This window comes from Abrus precatorius, unplaced genomic scaffold (assembly GCF_003935025.1).
Source record: "Abrus precatorius isolate BTA unplaced genomic scaffold, Abrus_2018 Scaffold3, whole genome shotgun sequence".
In the NCBI taxonomy this organism is placed as follows: Eukaryota; Viridiplantae; Streptophyta; class Magnoliopsida; order Fabales; family Fabaceae; genus Abrus; species Abrus precatorius.
The window spans coordinates 16,629,404-16,649,509 of record NW_020874373.1 but is presented as its reverse complement, the minus strand read 5'-3'; the positions used below and the strand labels follow the sequence as shown (position 1 = coordinate 16,649,509).

Genomic DNA, 20,106 nt, shown 5'->3' with positions numbered 1-20,106 from the left:
CTGGAAGAAACCTTTATGTGTTTGATCAACAAGGTCAAAATTCAAAAATTTTACATTAATATCAGAATCATTATTGATGATTTTATTCTTGACACTTTAGCCCTCTTTGACACAGGTGCTGATTCAAATTGTATTTTAGAAGGTTTAATTTCTACGAGGTACTTTGAAAAAACTTCTAAAAAACTCAGCACTGCTAGTGGTTCGAAACTCAAGATTAATTATAAGCTATCCAAAGCTGTGATTGAAAATCAAGGGCTTAAGATTGAAACAAATTTTCTCCTTGTAAAAAATATGAAAAATGAAGTTATTTTGGGAACTCCTTTTATTAAAGCCCTTTTCCCTTTACATATTTCGAAAGATGGGATCTCCATTTTCATTTAGGAAAACGAATAACTTTCAAATTTTCAAGTAAACCATTTACAAAAAATATCAATTCTATTCAAAATAAAATCAATCAAATTAATTTTCTGAAAGAAGAAGTTTCTTTTGCCAACATTGAAAGATAATTACAAAATCCTTCACTTCAGAAGAAGATTCAATCCCTTTTAGAGAATATTCAATCTTCTATATGTTTTGACTTGCCTAGCGCATTCTGGAATAGGAAGAAACATATTGTTAGTCTTCCTTATGAATCAGGGTTCAAGGATAGCCAAATACCCACCAAAGCTAGGCCTATCCAAATGAATGAAGAACTCCTCCAATATTGTCAGAAAGAGATCAAAGATCTCTTAGACAAAAATCTTATTAGAAAAAGCAAGAGTCATTGGTCTTATTCTGCCTTTTATGTTAATAAACCCGCAAAAATAGAAAGAGGTACTCTCAGGTTAGTTATCAACTACAAACCTCTTAACTAAGCTCTTCAGTGGATTATGCACCCTATTCCCAATATGAAAGACCTTCTTAACATATTAAACTCTGCTAAGATCTTTTCAAAATTTGATATGAAATCTGAGTTTTTCCAAATCCAAATTTGTGAAAATGATAGATACAAGACTGCCTTCACTGTCCCCTTTGGGCATTACGAATGGAATGTTATGCCTTTCGGCCTAAAAAATGCCCCTTCTGAGTTTCAAAAAATTATGAATAAAATTTTCAATCCTTATTGAAAATTTGTCATTGTCTATATTGATGATGTCTTAATCTTTTCCCATTCCATTGATCAACATTTTAAACACATAAATGTTTTTATCAATGTTATCAAACAAAACGGTCTTGCTGTCTCCAAGTCCAAAATAAATCTTTTCCAAACCAACATTAGATTCCTTGGTCATAATATTCATCAAGGAACCATCATTCCTATCAGCAGATCTATTGAATTTGCTGATAGAATTCTAGATAAAACCTAATTACAAAGGTTTTTGGGATGTCTCAATTATGTAGGTGACTTTATTCCGCGCCTCAACAATATTATTAAGCCTTTACATGACAGGCTTAAAAAGAATCCTCCTTCTTGGACTGATGTTCATACCAATGTCGTCAAAGAAATAAAAAAATAGAGTCAGAAAAATAAATTGTCTCTATCTTCCTATTCCTCAAGCTTTCAAAATTGTTGAAACTGATGTCTCTAACATAGGTTATGGTGGCATTCTCAAACAGAGAATCGAGTCTCATGAGCATATCATTGCATACACTTCAAAACATTGGAATTCTGCACAACAGAATTACTCAACTGTTAAAAAAGAAGTTTTAGTAATTGTTTTATGCGTATCAAAATTTCAATCAGATTTACTAAACCAAAAATTTCTTATTAGAGTATATTGCAAGTCTGCTAAAGAAATTTTGCAAAAAGATGTTAAAAATCTTGCCTTGAAACAAATTTTTGCAAGATGGGAAGCAATTTTAAGTGTTTTTGATTTTGATATTGAATATCTCAAAGGCACCTCCAATTCCCTTCCTGACTACCTTACACATGAATTTTTACAGGATAAGTAGAATGCCTAGAAAGGCAACAACCCCTTCTAGGGGAGGAACAACCAGAGGTGGTGGAGTTAGGCTCACCCTGACTCTAAACAAAACAAAATCAAAGTATGTCACTACAGACTCTTGTTCCAATTCTTCGGGATCATCTACTCCGACTGGGTCATCCACCTAGAAAGTCATCCAGATTGTAGAGTCATCTACTCAGCAATCTGCGATTCCTAAAAAAGACTCATCCAACAAGGTTGATTCTTCCCAATCAAAAATTGTTAAACAAACCAAAGCAAACTATGCTTTCCCTATCAACACTCTTCTAGCCATACAACAAGGTAGCCTAAACAGCCTACCAAAGAAATCTTGGGCAGACATTACCTCGGATGAAGACATGGAAATAGATTTAACAAACCTAAATACTATTATCCAATCCTTCAGTCAATCACAAAAGACAATAAGCTTCCCTGATAAAACAGAGAAAGCTATTAACCTTCAAAAGGGTAAATCCTCAAATACCAGTCATTACATGGCAAAAGGGAAATTTTTCACTGTCATCTAAATGGAACCCAAATTTTGGGACAAAAACCCATATAAAGCTATCACCAAAGCATTTCCTACTGGTTTTCATTTCAAACCATATGCCTTGAATAAAACCAGACAATTTTATGAGTTCATCTTAATAGATTCTGACTCTGTCTCTATTAAACATTACAAGGACCAAAAAGATCCTTCAATAATCACTCATTCAACAATACAGATATTAAAGATTCTGTCACCAAAGAATTTTGGAAAAGATCCAAATACATTCAAAAAGTTCTCCCAACCTTTTGATCTAGTAGGATATAATTACTGGGACTACATTAATGCTTGGACAAGGACTTTCTGGTTCCAGAATAAACTCAATTAACACTCTTGACTGATCTATTTTAAGAAAAACCAAAATTACAATTTTCCTAATTGGTTCCTACAATGGTGGGACTTCTTTGGACCTTTAGAAGCAATCCTTCCATCACCTATAAAAGAAGGATTTGAAATGTTTAAAACTAGATATGCTCCTAGCAGAATTGGTGCAGATCTTAAATATTTTTCTGCATTTGCTATGGCCTAGGTATTCTCATGGCAGTACAGGTATAGTAAGACAGAAGAAGATGATATTCTACCCATGATTCACAGACATGCTTTTGTGAAATGGTGGAACCAATTCAATGCAGAACATGCCGAACCACAAGGAGTTAATGAATTTTTTGGAAACAATCCAAAACTCTTGAAGCTCGCGAATCCAGCAACCTTTCAATTTCTGAATCAAAAAGCAAAAATTGTCGCCTTCCTATCAGGATGTGATTCTAAAGATAAAATGAAGAAAAACTTAAAAGTTCTTCTTCTTCTAAATCAAGATGATGCTGAATCTTCTACCAAACAAGAGTCTAATTCCAACAAAGAAGACGACTTTTATCAAAATGAAGATGATTGTTTCGGAATAGACATACAAGAATTATGACCTATTCTGTATAAACAGTTCTAGTTACAAATCGAAACTATTCAAATAGTATTTTAAATTTTCTTTATAAGGAGGCCTCAACCATATTGTGAGGTACCCTTTCATTAAGCAATATTAGAGAGAGAAACTAGTGAGAAGTGCTTTGAGAATATTTTTTGTAAGCTTTTTTCCAAGTTTTTAAATAAAAGTTTGTTGTTTCTTATTATTTTTCTCTCTTCCCCCTCTTAGCCAGCTCTGTTCGAACTACCGTTGTCCGGCTTTCTTCTCTTCTCCCTCCACTAGATCTGTACCGGTTCTACTCCCGTTCTAGTTTCTTATGTTTTAAATTTACTACTTGAAATTTCTGCACTTTACATTCTGCATTTCATTTATATATATATAAGATTTAAATGAATTGGTCCAATTAAATTTATAAAAATTATATTTTAAGGAACCGGTTAAGAATTATTAAACTATTTGTGAATTAGTTAAAGTAATTATGATTAATTAAGAACTTCAAAAGTATTTTAAGAGAACATTTTCTTAATCCCACTCACATCCAATAAAAAAAAAAATAATGTTAATTCAATCACGACATGTATGATTAATATTGATAAAATCTACTCAGAGACTTATTAATTGCTTAACATTAACAGTTAACATAGATAACACCTTTATTGAATTTTTATTCTAGATTTTTATGCATCTAAAATAAGAGATAAAATTTATTTTATCCAAAAATAAAATAAAAAAATTATTATAATGAAAACTTGAGAATGATAATTCCACGTATTTAAGGATAACAAACAAGATTTTCAAAGAGTGTACTGAATAAATAATATCATAAGCCTCATTTTAGTTGAAGTGAAAAGATAGAAGAGAGAAAATAAAAATAAAATATACATGATAGATGATATAATGTGATAAAAAAAATAAATATATAAAGAATAAATAAAAATACTATATAAATGTATCAATATAATTGTTAAAATTGATTAGTTAGTCTAAGCTCAAGGTCATATGTCGGGTGTTGCAATGAAAATGTCTTTTCAAATAAGACTTTTTGAACCAATATGCTCCCCCTGTTGGGGGAGTTAACTTTAGCTAAATGATTTGAAGCTTGGACGCCATATTGTTTGTACCATAACAACATAAACATGTTATTCATACTTCAAAGGTTATAAGAAAAAATATTAAAGAACTATTATTAACTCAAGTAATAGAATTGTCAAAAAGTTCAAGTAGCTCAACTCTATCCCTAACCAATGCGTTAGGTCTAAAACACCCTGTAAGTAAAAAAAATTCACTAAATCAAAAGTTTTATGAGCCAAAAATCTCATAGGACTAGGGTTAGGGTCTTATAGGTAAAAAAAATAAAATTAATTTTGATGGTGAAAATTACCCTTAACCAGTCAACAAAAAGTTTCATCAACCTGTTGATGGTATGAAAGTGTTTGCCTTAAATTTGGATAGTCCAAAATCACAAACCTAAACATAAAATGAAAAAAATAATAATCTACTTGCAAAAAATATTTAAAATCTCATAATAAACAATTAAATCAGTTCTATTCTACCTTCATAGTTCAATACATGTCTTAACTATTTAGCAATGAGTGAGGCATAATCAATGGCGGGTAATGCATGTTGTCGGTACCACCACTCTTAGACAACAGTAGTGATGATGAGTAGGTATACTAAGAATGAGGTGGCATAAAAGAGTAATAAGAACTCTCACCATTTATGGAGCTTAAAGGAGAACAAGGCAAAGGTAGATGACAACTGCGAGTAAAAGTTGGCGACGACAATCATAACAATGTAGAGAGTGGCAACAAGAAAACTTGGCCGCATGGAGTGCACTTGGAGATAGTTTTTAGGTTGCAATGTGCCATTACTATTGCATGAATATTTAAACAAATATCATAATGAAAAAATAATAAATTCTTTGACGTGTTCCAATTTTCTGTAAGATCCAAAAAATGTGGTTGTTTGCTTTGAAAAGAAAGATGTAATAAGAGAGTAGAAATAGTGAAAAGAAATAAAAAAATTGAGAAAGGGTGTGTAGCTATTTGAGGTGTGACGTGATTTTGGAGTAGCCTACTCTTATTTTATGATGTTACATTAGGTCATTTATTTATACACCCTTTGTTTTGTTTATTTATATAATATAATATCAAGAAAAGAAATAAAAAATAAAGTTAAACAGGGAATAATCAGAGCACTGACACATTTTTACTTTAATATAAAGTAACCATGTTTAAATATGATTAGAGAAATTGTAGTTTTATTCTATCTTCTCAATATACCTAGTCACTTCATTTTTTAGCTCTTTCCTCTTTTTTAATAAGAACAAGTCAGGACTAGATGGAACTAATTTAAGATGGGATAAAGTTGACCTTTTAGCTAAAGTCTTTTTTTATATTATTATCAAGTAAAAATAAAGTTTAACTAAAATAGATTTATCATCACTTTTATGTAAGAAAATAAAAAAATCAATTTTATGAATACAAAATGTTTTTTGTTTTTTTTTTCCATCATTTTCACCAAAATAATTCACTAATATTCACCTAGATTTAACAACATATATACTCTTTAGTTTCTACCGTAGTTTAGAGTTATTTTAATATACATTTTTTTTAAAAAAAAAACCCAAAGTTCTTTTAAAATCAAAATTAATCTTTCTAATAGTAAAAAAATATATTTTAAAATTTATTCAAATATGGCAGGAAATTTTTGGAGGAGAAAGGAAGGGAGCACATATTTTGTAATTTTAAATTAAAAAATTATATATCATTTATGATGATAAATACATTATTAATATATTAAGTTTATGTTGATATATTAATTTATATTTTTTATTTTAAAAAATATTAATTTTGAATATATTTATTTAAAATAATTTATCATCCCTTCCCCTTTCTTCCAAAACCCTTCTTCTCATACAACTCCTAAAAGAATTATATAACCTCATATTACAAATTTTAATTCCTTAAAAAGTTTTTAACTAATGGAGAAGCATACCCATCAATTGTAGTGAAAATGAGTATTTAAGACCCTTCTAGTATTGTTTGTACAGAGATTATATTGAAAATATCTACTATTATTATTATTTAGATGTTAAGCAAATTTAAAAGTTAAGAATATTTGTATTTAAATGAAATTTTAGAATTAAAATGCAAACACAAAGTGAAGAAATCACAAAATTAATTTGATATGAATAAAAGTTTCGGGCTTTAATTTTTTCTTATGATTATTTATGCTCTCTAATTCAATTATATTAAAATTTGTTAAATTAATTATCAATTATTACCAATACTTAATGATTATAGAATAATGACAGTCTTCTTATCTATATGTTATTCTAATGATCATACACAACAAAAAGATAAATAAGGGTATTAAGAAACAACATACATGTTAAGCTCAATTAATTGATTGGAAGTCTAGGTGATTAATTAATCCTCTAAATCATAAACTCAAATTACTTCTTAGTTTCATTAACTTATTAATGGTACCATTGCCGATTAATTAGTCAACTAGGATTAACCTTTTTAGTGGTCAATTTAAGAACGGTAAAGAAACAATTTCAATTAACAAATAATAAGATTGTGTAAAATCAAACTAGGTTAAAAAATGGTTAGATTACAAGAATTTACCTCAACTTCATGGCAAGAGGTATTTAATACCACGTAGTCATGAAGATTAGAATAAAAGTAACTAAACACAAAATATTTATAATAACAAATAATAAAGAAGAGAAAACTCTTATAGCTAGTTTGCTCTAACAGAAATACAACTTTGTGATGAGAAAGAAATGAAAGAAGAAGCTTAGAATTGAAGGTTTATGATTGTAGTATATATAGAAAAAAGATATGTAAGTATTTTTTTTTTTCAGAGAGTGAGACCTTTTTTATAAAATATAGAATCTAAAAGATATTGTTTGACTTCTTAAAAATTCTAATTTTCTGATGTTTGACACCACAAAGGCATGAGCACGCCTTGATGAATAAAATCAAAAGACTCATCAAAAGAAGACTACATAAATTAAAAAATAAAATAAAACTCTAAAAAGACCACAAAACATAAGTAATAAAATAGAAAAATATAAGTAATCTCTTTCATAACCCCTTATAAGTGGACAATCTTTTGAAAGAGATGTTATATTATTAATTTTTTTATTAATATCATATTTTATTGTGAATTAGCATTAAGAAATTATTTAAAATATACATATATATATGATATCTTAAACCATTTAATTTTTTAATGCTTGAGAGTGGTCTCTAATATCATCTAGTGAGTTTAGTAACTATCTCTCCATTAAATAGACACACTTTTATTTCTTTTTGTTGAGATTGTGTAGTCTTTTTTAGTCCCACATTATCTATTCTTGAGTGACTTTTATTTTACCATTACTATATAAGTAATGCCTTGTAAAACTTTAAAAATCATTCAGCGAATAAAATATTTCCCTAGTGTAGCCGTAGACTAGTATGAGGCCTTTTAGATGATGTCCAAAAATAAAACCATGAAGGTTTAGGCTCAAAGTAAACAATATCATACTAGTGTGGAGATGTACTAAAAAATTCATACTTGTTCTAACCATGTGTTGAATCTCCCAAGAAGGGCCAGGGAAGGGCTCGATGTGGCGAGGGCGAAGGGTGCCTGGCACCCAAGTGGGCTTTGGTTTAGAGGTCCAGTATTAGAGGACTTCGTTAAGGGGGAGATTGTTGGGATGTGCGAACAAAGTTTCACATTGACTAGAATAGGGGAGGATCAAGGGCATATAAATATGGTAGATCTCTATTAGTGTGAGGCCTTTTGGATGGTGTTTAAAAACAAAATCATGAGGGCTTAAGCTCAAAGTGGACAATATCATACTAGTATGAAGATGTACTAAAAAGTCCATACTTGTTCTAACACTTTTGCTCATCAGACAAAGAGTAATTTTTTATTGTTTTCCTAGATTAATTTTCTATGTCAAAATAAACAATGAAAGACCCTAATAATCTTAAGACAGATACATGTATCTAACTCCATTCTTTAACAAATTAATAAAGAAATATATTGTAATTTATATCTTTTGAATTATAGAGTATAATTAAATAGTTTAATAATTGGTATCAAAGTGTATGACCACTTGTGTGGAAAGTGCATGGAGCTACATGATCAAATTTCTAAAGACCTAATTTTTAAATTTTTGTGCCAAAACTCTTTATTTTTTAATTTTTAAATTTTTGTTATAAATTTTTTATACTTTGAAATATTTTTAAATCAATTAACATGAGATTAAATTGCTTATTCAGCTATTATACTCTTAGAATTTAGGCCTCAAGTTTTTATATAAATGTTTCTTTTGTTATTTTTTACATTAAGTTATATTGTATCCTTTCTATTACTATGTCATGAACATGTAATAAATCATGTTTTCAATTATTAATATATTCATGTGAATTCTTTATTAATTGAATAATTTTGTACATTTTACATGTTACATTATATTTTGTATAATATGACTTTGGTAATTTTTATCGTTGAGCTTGCATATAACAAATACAATTATGTGTGTTATTTAATTCTCTTGTTATATCATATTGATAATAATAAATATTCTATTGATATTTATTATTAATGTGATTTTTGTCAGATACAATGTATTAATACTATTAACTTATATCGATTATATTCAAGTATTTTATAAGAATTATATTTCTACTGGCATATTTTTCATATTGTATTATTATTATTGTAATTATATTCTTGTTTATTGTAATTTGTGATTGTAAATATTTTAGTAGAATTATAATAAGTAAGAAATTTGTATGATGAGAATATAAAATTATTTAATTCTCTAATTGTATAATAATTTATGCATATTAAATAGTTTTTTTATTTTTTATGTGCTCTTAATATGAACTTGGCTTTGGGACAAGAGGAGCTACTAGCTATTACTACTAAGTTTACCAATGCTCATAAAACTACTCAATAGAAATATGATTACTTAAATACAAAGGGTCTAATGGTGATAAAAAATAACATGATAAAGATCATTAAGCAAAATATCCTAAGAGTACCAATGATAAAACTTTTCTGGATTATGTTAACGATAAGTTTAAGATTTTTTATATAACTTAAAAAAGTCATTATTTTTACTATTTGATAACAATAAATATAATGATATTAACGATGTTTGTGAGCATATGCTGAAAATTGTGCATTATTGTAGCAAAATGAAATAGACGAACCTTCAAATTGATGAAAATCACTTGATTTGAAATTTTTTTAAATTATTTTCATCTTAGTTCGACATTCTCAAGACATCTTATAACACTTAGAATCATGAGTGATTCGTTAATTACATAATTGTTATTGTTTCTTAAGAAGATTTTACAAACAAAGATAAATTTTATGTTATTTAATTTACTGCTAAGTATCATGATGAGAAGTTTGTTGCTTCTACTTTGATACTAAAGATTAGATAAAAGATTATAAAAGCAAATTAACTAATAAAAAAGAAAAAGTAAGTAATATACTAACACATTTGGAGCTTAAAAAGAAGTAGCTTAAGAAAAATTGCAAATATTGTAAAAATTTAGCCATAAAATAGAGTTGTAGAGAATTAGTTTTCCTTAAAAAGAAAAAAATATGTATAGCTTTAACTTACTTTAAATCTAACATAATTAATATTCTTCTCAAGTGTCCTTACTGTTTATCTAACATGGAGTTATTAACTAAAGCTTTTAAATAAAATTATCGTTTTACAAAAGTCACGTAAAAAAACATTGTATAAAATATCATATAAGAGGTGTTAGGACATCAAATAACCTGTCACATTTACATAATGAAGATCTTATTTGTGAATAGTTTTACCAAAAACTCTTGAAACATGATTCAATCTCCCTTATGTTTTCTTGTCCGTATTACTAGAAGGCTGGAAAATTACTCAAAACATTTTTTATGAGTGTTATTAGAAAAGTATATCCCAGTGGGTGTTGTGATGAAATAATAATGACCCAATTATATATACATTCTTTGTTGTTTTCTTCTGATCCACAAATTCCTTATGAGTTGTCTAAAAATAAGTTGCATAGGTGGGTGAAGCCTAATATTTTTCCTGTTGGGAAAATTCCAGGCCACCACCATTCAGATTTTGGGCCGTGTAATTTTCCAACATGGGCCTCGGATCATGGTCTGGCCCAACCCAAAAGAGAGAAAAAATGGCACTAAATCACGCGAGTTAGACTCCCAGACATTTTCATTTCCCCTTTTACGAGTGTAATCGTTCCGTGTGTAGAAGAGGCACAAACACAATCGCAGGGCGAGAAAGAACGAGAAGGCAGAAGAAGAAAGATGTTGAGGGTTGCAGCTAAGAGGCTTTCCTCTCTCTCCATGTGTCCATGGAGGCACAACCACGCCGCTTCCGTGTTCTTCTCTCGGAGCTCCATCGCACCCACCTCTTCTTCCGAGGAACGCAGATCCGACCCGTTATCGCTTCAACCCGAATTCTTTCTTCCCTTCAGAGGTTAGGGTTTCCCCTCCTCGCCGCTTGCTTGTATTGATTATTCCTTCGGAGCCGCGACATGATTGGTTTCACTTTTCTAGTTGTTTGGATCGTTCTATTTTTGAATCTTAGGGTTCTCTGCTTGATTTACACCCCTTGATTGGAGGCTTTGTTTGTTTTGGATGTTTGTGCTTATGTATGAAGCTAAAATGTTCTTGTAATCGATGTATTAGCGACTGATTTACGTGAATAGGTTTTAGCTTTCGGAAGCGTTTTGGTTGTTTATTGCAATCTTCTCTGAGATCGAATGTTCGCTTCAGATGATCGTTTTCGATTTTTTGAGGCGGTTTTTTGTTGTTCTGTGTGTTGGAAGAAGGATTCTTATATTTTTCTCTTTGAATTGTGTCTCTTGTCTTTGTTATTTGATGTCTTGCCATTGTGTAGTTCTTTTGCTTAATTTTAGGTTGAGTGAAACTTGGTTGTTAGTAGTGTTTTTATAGGCCATTACCTGTTATATTTACAGACTACTTGTATGAACAACTTTAAACCACCTAGTTGTTGGTAAATGTGTTATAGTCATGTATGTTCTCTGTTAATGTAATAGTAATCCATTCTAATGGATCTGTAATTCAATATACTTTTTTAGCTGTTCTTTGACGTCAGTTTATTAGCAACGAGTTGTGTTGTGCATTTAGGAAACATATGAAAGACCCCAACGTGGTGGAAGTTGAACACTACTTTTACAGTGGTATTAAACTATACTAACATGTCAAAGAAGTTACGGTCTATTGCATAATTATTTGTGTTCTATTTGTGAGTCTACTCGCTGGTAAGGTTTCATTTGTATCTTTAATATTTGATTTGGATGAAATCATGAGGTAGAGTGCTTTGGCTTTTGATGCTGGCTGCAAATAAATGAATGTTTTATTTTTTTAAAATAAATAATTATTTAAATAGTTATTAAGCTGTTTAGTAACTTTAGTTGGATGGATGCTTAAAATATTTTGAGAGGGCTTGATAATCCTTGTGATTGTTATATGTTTAAGCTGTAAGGCATATGTTTGTGCCATTGCCATCATTATGGTTTGCCTCTCTTCTGTACCATTAGGTCAATAATTTACAGCTAATCATTCGTTTTAACATTCTATTGTTTGTTAATAAGCCATATCTATCCTGGTTGGCCAGCTTGTCAAAATTTATAGGTAAATAAATAGCAGTTGCATATTATGTTACTTTGGGGCTCTGGCTTTGTTGCTGTAAATTTTGCTTATGTTGATTCTTCAAGTTCTTCTGTTAGTTTGAGGCTTCATTTTTCATCGATTGATCAATAACTTTTAGCTAACCAAACGTTATTCCACTGATTGATTTGATTTGATCCAGGTTTTGCTACTGAAACACTGGTCCACACAAAAGAAAACAGCATTATTCCTGAAATTCCAGCAACTGTGACAGCTGTTAAAAACCCTTCTTCTAAGATTGTATATGATGAACACAACCATGAACGATTTCCTCCTGGTGACCCAAGCAAGAGGGCATTTGCGTATTTTGTCCTTACAGGTGGTAGGTTTGCATATGCATCTCTAATTCGTCTCCTTATCATCAAGTTTGTGCTCAGCATGTCAGCAAGTAAGGATGTTCTTGCTCTGGCTTCACTTGAAGTTGATCTCTCTAGCATTGAGCCAGGCACTACCGTGACTGTTAAGTGGCGTGGAAAGCCAGTATTCATCAGGCGCAGAACTGAAGATGATATTAAGCTGGCAAACAGTGTTGATGTTGGATCTCTGCGTGATCCCCAGCAGGATGCAGATAGAGTCAAGGACCCAGAATGGCTCATTGTGATTGGGGTTTGCACACATCTGGGTTGCATTCCCTTGCCAAATGCTGGGGACTTTGGGGGATGGTTCTGCCCGTGCCATGGTTCACATTATGATATATCTGGCAGAATTAGGAAAGGACCAGCACCATACAATCTGGAGGTACCAACCTATACCTTCTTGGAGGAAAACAAGTTGATGATTGGTTGAAAACCTCAGGGCTGCTCCCTACCGCAATGGGTACAATTTTTTTTATTTATTGGATAATGTCGAAATGCGCCGTGGACGTCTTTGGCCTTGGAATCCTTATTTTGTCATGTTTAGCAAGTGTTGATGTAACTCGGAAATTTAAGCATTGCTGTTTGACGAGACTTGTATCAATAATCGCCTGACTTTTTGCGTATCATATGAATGTTCAAAAGCATGCCTTCAGGCATATTACATTGCATTTTGCAACATCATGAATAACATTTTGCTTAATACAATATCGTGTCTTTTTGGGTATCCATAAATTTAACAAGTAGCCTCTTTTAACACTTTGAAAGCATGCTACTTTTACAGTAGGAATCATAAGTATGTAGCCAAATAAAATGCTGTGCTTGAGGCGAATTTCAAAACTGTCAGCTGGTTAGAACATAGCAGTTCACAACATTTGTCCAAGAGATTACCAGCTGTGGCCGTTTTTATAAATCTAAACAGTTTTAAAAAAAAAATGATGACACTAATTAATCATTCCTTTACATTGTATTCTGCCCAGATAAAATGGATTATCTTTCAAAGACGCCTTTAACGTAAACCATGCCTTTTTCACTAAACTTGAGTTCCTTTCTCATTTGCTCAACTTGTTGGTCATCTCCTTGAACAATGATCTCTGATAGGGCTCCTTCATCTTCAAGTATCATTTTCACCTTAATCTGCTCCTTTCTGGATGCTCGAGTCCAGTAATAAGCGCCTCTGCGTAAATGTACAAAGCATCAGCACATGTAGATATCAGTAATCTCTTGAGTACCTCTCTTCGCTTTACCCCAAGAGCAAAGGAAAAGACAAAAATGCATCAACAAGTTTAACGTAAATTAACAATGCCTTCACTTACGCCAGTGGACTCAAGATGGTGATCCAAAACCAGTTATTGCCAACATCCGGAAAGGTTATGGTAAGTACTAGGGCCACACTTGCTAAGCTGATGCAGGTGCAGAAAGTTAATAATGCTGCTTGGCCCCTGCTGGGAACCATCATGCCTTCGAACCTTCATAGCATATGAATGCAAACCTCTATTAGATGTCTATCTTCATTTAAATTAATTATTTAAAGGGCAGAGAGAAGAAGAAAGGGAGAGCGCATCTTTATTGATTAACACTTATTAATTGGATATTAGAGACTTTTGACGGAAAAAGAAAACGGTTATTCCACCTTTCCTCTTTCTTAAACCATCACCTATAACATCATACATTGGCTGTAGTGTACGTGATCCCCTGTGCAATGATTAGATTAGTAACTTCCAAATGCTATTGGTTAAATATAAGTTGGTTTTACCGATGGTAATATTACTTTGGTCCTTTTTTTATCAAAAAGTAATTCATTCATTCATAATATATTAATACAGTAGTTCTGTGTATATTTAAAAAATACTTTTAATAATAAATAGTTAAATAAAAAATCTATTAATATAGACAATAAGTCAAAATAAATAAAATTTTAAAAAATTAATAATTAATGGATTTAAAAGTAAGTCTTTGTTTAAAAAAGAAAGAAAGAAATCATGGCACTTGTTTCTTGCAAAAACAACCGAACGAAGTAATAAATTTATATCTGCAAAAGTGGGTATTTCATATGCGAAAGGCAAATTGCTTGAGTTGTGCAGCAGACATGTAAAAGGAGGGTATAAGACGGGGAGATTGAAAAATTAGGTTGCGGAATTACGTGATGGTTTCTCCTCTGTCAGTGACTGCAAAGTTGTTACGCGTGAAGAATGCTAATATCTCTGCAGCAACCCTATTTGGTGGCTTCTTTTCCCCTTCACTTATAAAAGTCTTCTTCACAATCTAACATTTTCACCCCAATCATATCAGCCCCAAATAAATCCAGAAAAATGCAATATATGTTCACACGCACGCACACACACGTGTTAAGAGTGGAAATGAATTACTTTGGATTTGACGGAACGCTTGATGAGGGACCAAAGACCAGGCACAGAGATTACAAAGAGTCCGAGAGAAGTGTAATAGCTGGCCGTAGAATAACCAACGCCCTCTGCGAGCAAAACCAGAGAATAGGGGTTTAGTTGTTGATGATCGTGAAGGGACACGTGGAGCCTCTTCGTTCTTCTGGGAGGGGATCGTTGATGCCATCGCATTCCCATTCCCATTCCCATTCCTAGACATGGATGTAGCTTCGCGTCAAATGGCAGAGAACAGAGAGTGTGTGGGTTTGGGGATAACAGCATCTTTGCAGCCATTGTTCCTTCACGAAACGGATAGGGTGGGTGATTGATTGGGTTCTTTTGAGCTTCTATTTTTGTGTATGCTCAGTTTATTTAACCGTCTAGATTCTCGACACTGCTTTTGCTTTAACGGTCTAGATGGATATACAAGTCTTCACGGTTTGAATTCCATGGATTTTTAGATTATTCAAATTAATTATAAAATTAACTAACCATTGGTTTGAATCAGTTTTAAAATAATATAGAAATTAGATTAAATTAATTTTTTTTACGGTTTGGATTGGATTGATTATTTTACTTTTGCTTTATTTTTTCAAGTGATAATATTTTTCAGTAAATAAACAAATTAAATGTTAGCTATTTTAGATTTAAATTGAGTCATATATTAATATATATTTTTTAGTAAGTAATTTTTATTTTGAAAGAAAAAATTTATTAAATGTATAATAAATATGAAAGTGTCGTTGAAAGTATTAATTCTTATTATAAATCATAATTTAGGCTAAATTATAAATCACACGGCAATCTTTTTTAAATATAAATATATTCAATAAAATATAAGTGTTTATATAAAATAAAAAAAAATAATATATTTTTAATTTTTTTTGGTTTTTAATTTATTCAATTTTTAAATCGAATTAGCAGTTTAAAATGGTTTGTCAGTTCTTAGACACCTCTAAATATGTGATTACATGTGTTGGTCATATTTAGTAATAAATTTTAAATTATTTGGCATATTAAAAGTTTTTTCTAGGCTAAAAGTTACTTTTTTATTTTTATAGTTGATACTATTTACAAACTAAAATTTATACATAAAAATTTATATTTTAATTTTTATATAAAATATTGTTAAAAAAATAACAATAAATAATAATTTGTGTTAACGATATTATAACATTAACGACAAAAATAAAATCAAACACATGTATACAAAATAAAATATAATATTTTTAAATAATAAAAAATATAATTTTTATATAAAAATTTAAAGTATAAATGACTGTTAATTATAAAAATTAAATATATAATTTAACTTTTTTTTTAATCAGGGAGATTGTGCGGTTGATATTGGACTATAAAATAAGTTATTATTTTCGAAAATAACTTATCTAAACATGTAATTAAGCATGACCACTAGTCTATTAGAAGTAAACCTAAATGTCAAGCAATTGTTATTTGGCAATTTTATAGTTTTTGCTAATTTTCACTTTTTCCATGCGTTGCCTGCTGAAATATTTGCAAAAGCATTGTCTATATTAATTAAATACAAGACCTTGTATGAAGAACATTGTTATTTAACTATTGTACCATCTATTTATTTGTTAAAAAATATACACAATTTAATAGAAATTTTATATCTTATTTTTATAATAAAATATTTATAAGTGAGAGTGAATTTTAAAACTTATTATCCTAATTTGAAGATAATTCATGATTTTAAATGAATTAAAATATACAGATTATTACTAAATTTTAAAATTTAATCTGCTTGATTATAATGTCTTTATTTATCATTTTATATTTATCACTTAACTTAACAAGATAATCTCAAAGTTGCTTTTAAAGTGTCTTCTATATGCAAGGTCAACGATGGACATGTGGTGAGAACACCTAACAAGAAAGAGAAAGAAGATAGAAACTTATTTAGAGATTTTTTTTCTTTCTTTTTTAAGCCTCAAAGGTACAAGTTATATTGATATATTGTTGGATAAGAGAATTATATTGGTCGAGTTGCCTTTTGATAGAAAAAAGTTTTTTTAACTCGAGTCCAATTGTAATTAATCATGTTAAACTGATTTTGTAATCCAATACAAACCACTATTTGATTTGACTCAATCAAAGACATATTTTCTATTTGGAGATGTCAGGTTTGAGCAAATTACTGTCTATCCCTAATATATATATTCTTCAAGGGTTTTAGGTCCCAAAAGTGCATGATAAATACTACCAAAACCCAATACCACATAGAAAATTAAATGAAGTACTCCAGACACAAAGTATGGAAAGTGTCTATAACTTTCCAAGGACCTACTATTTATTAAAATAAAAAGAATTATAACATAATATATTAATATAATAATTAAATAATTAAATAATAATAATAGAATTAAGAATATAAAAAATATATAATTTTAATCCTAACCTATTATGATTAACCAAAATATACCATAATGTATTATTGATTGAATTGTTATCATTCTAATATATGTAAATTATTTATTTTGCTTTAAGTAGATGATTTTGTTGTAAGGTTGTATAGTTATATTTTCGTGAAATTTATCTATATTGTTTAACTTTTTAGATTGTTTAATGAAACTAGTATACAAGAATGACATCAAAATTTTATATATATATGAAATACAATGTTATTTTTGGTTAATTTATGATGTTCTATATTTTCAGTAAGGCTTAGAAGCGTGTATTTATAGTATACAATTTGTATTTAGAAATTTTTTTGCTATTTTTTAAAATAATGGCATTTAGCATGCCCTCTAGTGCATTTTACTAAGTAAGTTGTTACAATAATACAATTTATTGATGTACATTGGGATTAAGATAAGGAAATCTTCTATTTCAGTCTCATAATCTCTTAATAAAGTAAGTTCTAACAAGAAATAAGACTTATTAACTTGATGATAATCAAAATGTATTACTTTAAATGACACACTAAGTGAAATATTTAGATTTTATTTTTTTGAATTGTATAAATCCAATTTGCAAAAAGGTGCCTTCTGTTGAAGGGAAGTGAGTGAAAGGGCTTCAAGGATTTGCGGAGGAAGAGTGGCAGAGGTAATGTCACAGAAAATCAAATGTAGTTTTTGTTGCAAGAGATAAGAATAAGGTATGAAAGAGAAAACAACGTTGTAAAGGCCATGGCTGAGTAAGAAAGTGAGGGAAAGAACAAATGACAATGAAAAATTAAGAAGAGAAGAGAAGAGAAAAAGTGTTGCATGGACAATGACCTACAACCTAATTTTTTTAAGGGTTTTGTTAACCTCAGCCCTTAGGGCTGAGTTTAAGCATCCACATATATAAATTTTTTTATAAGAATAGTACACAGTTATTATATTAAAGTTATAAAAATACAATAAATATTTCTCTTTTTTCTAAAATTTTACTATTATTAACTACTTATCATCACCTCTAAGGTTTAAGGTTAACAAAACCTTTTTTTTAAAAGCCTAACTTGATTTAACCTATTTAGGATATATAAAATTTATAATAATATATTAAATAATTTTATATAAAAATTATAATATAATATTATATTAAATAAATTATATTTTAAAATCTTAAATTAAAAATTTTAATTCTTTTCAATGGAGTTGGAGAATCTCTACTACATACTCTCTATAAAAAAAAGTGTTGCATTTACTAGAGCATTTTGTATTATTGTTACTTGATGTATCTTTTTTATTGATACCTTTATTCTTTACTTTGGAATTGGAATAATATTCTTTGTATATTTTAGATTTTAGATTTATTTTTTGTTGCATTTGTCAATTTTAGGTCTAAAACTTATTTAGTTATATTGTATTTATTGATTTAAGGTGTAAAATTTTATGCTACTAGATTTATTTAATGATTTATAGATTGATGTTCATTCAATTGTGTTTTTTGTAAGTTTAGTAATTCACTTATTTAAATCAAATATGTGGTTTGAAAGTAATAAATAGGAATATGTAATTTTAGTACAAATATTCAAGGTGTTAAACTCTTTTTATGACTTATTTAAATATAAGCCTCACGATCTTTATAAAGACTCTTATTTTGATGGTTTGATACACAATTTATAAAATAATTTAATAATCTATTAAAGGTATCAATTCAAAGTAAATCATTAAAAATATTAATAGGTCAAATCAAACTTTTAAAAATATCATGCTACATTTAATAAAAAGTCTTCTATATATAACAACTAACCAGTTAGATTTAGGTTTTAAAATTATTAAGTAGATCAGGCCTACTTATGCAAAGTGTAGCCTAATTTATTTTCATTCCTAATTATGAGAAAACAAAATAAAAATGTAATTAAAATTCAAAGAAAGGAGTTAGAGTGAATGTGGAGTCAGAAGTTCATGAAAAATGTTGATGTTGTTTGATGCTAAAATATTACAAAGCTTTCAACCAAAATGGTCTAGATTTTGAATATCAATAAAAGGAATCATAACGTGACTTTTCAACTTTAGGCAAATTTTTTCAATAAAAGATTTACAACATATAAATTTAGTTTATTTGGGCTAGCTTTAAGCAACTTTATCACAACTTTAGACAGTTTTATCATATATTTGGGCAAGTTTATCACAACTTTGGACAATTTGTTTAAGCAAATTTATTAAATAAAAATAAAATTAAACATTTAGCTTTTATGTAAACTTGAGAAAAATCAAATTCCTAATTTTAAGTGGTGACAATTATTCTATTTTTTATTTTTATTTTTATTAGATGCTCATGCTACCATTTGTATAAATAAGATATTATTTATTGTTATATTTGCATTCTTTTTTTGGAAACTTTAATTTGAGTGGCATTATTGAATTGTTTAGACATGCATTCTTTTGAAGTTTAAAAAATTTGCAACTTTTGACTCCAATATCTATAATTTTAAAAAATAAAATAAAGCATAATAAGATCAAGTTTTATATAAGTTACAAATAGATTACTTATTTAAAAAAAAATTAAAATATAGTTTTGATTATATATTTCATAAAAAAACATTTAAACTATAAATTTAACAAAATATTTTTAACAACTTTTAATATTTTTGTGCACAAAAACTGAATTTATAAACATTTTGTATAATTTTTAAATTTTTATTAAAAATTCACAAATATTAAGTTAACATTTAATTTTAATAAATTATATTTATTTACTTGTTGAAAAACAGGGCTTAGCAACCCAACACACAACAAACCTCAAACAAAAGGTTAGAAAACCAACACCAATAATTATAAACATCTAGGTT

The 20,106-nt window shown here is 29.1% G+C and overlaps 2 protein-coding genes across 3 annotated transcripts; one reads left to right on the top strand and one right to left on the bottom strand.

Annotated features, from left to right (window-relative positions):
• Nucleotides 1–10,631: 10,631 nt before the first annotated feature.
• LOC113861148 (cytochrome b-c1 complex subunit Rieske-4, mitochondrial-like) lies at nucleotides 10,632–13,428 on the top strand. The gene is made up of 2 exons (XM_027493765.1): nucleotides 10,632–10,907; nucleotides 12,267–13,428. The coding sequence occupies exons 1-2, from the start codon at nucleotides 10,736–10,738 to the stop codon at nucleotides 12,908–12,910; spliced, it is 816 nt and encodes a 271-aa protein (XP_027349566.1). The 5' UTR covers nucleotides 10,632–10,735; the 3' UTR covers nucleotides 12,911–13,428.
• Nucleotides 13,138–15,178, bottom strand: LOC113861150 (protein COFACTOR ASSEMBLY OF COMPLEX C SUBUNIT B CCB1, chloroplastic). Of its 2 annotated transcripts, none has more exons than XM_027493767.1 (4): nucleotides 14,847–15,178; nucleotides 14,621–14,742; nucleotides 13,794–13,880; nucleotides 13,138–13,654 (listed from the first exon to the last, which is right to left on the bottom strand). In XM_027493767.1, the coding sequence occupies exons 1-4, from the start codon at nucleotides 15,153–15,155 to the stop codon at nucleotides 13,468–13,470; spliced, it is 705 nt and encodes a 234-aa protein (XP_027349568.1). In that variant the 5' UTR covers nucleotides 15,156–15,178; the 3' UTR covers nucleotides 13,138–13,467. The 2 variants fall into 2 exon arrangements, with proteins under 2 accessions (XP_027349568.1, XP_027349567.1); XM_027493766.1 differs by having other exon boundaries at nucleotides 13,436–13,654; nucleotides 13,794–13,946; nucleotides 14,847–15,158.
• Between the last annotated feature and the right edge of the window lie 4,928 nt (nucleotides 15,179–20,106).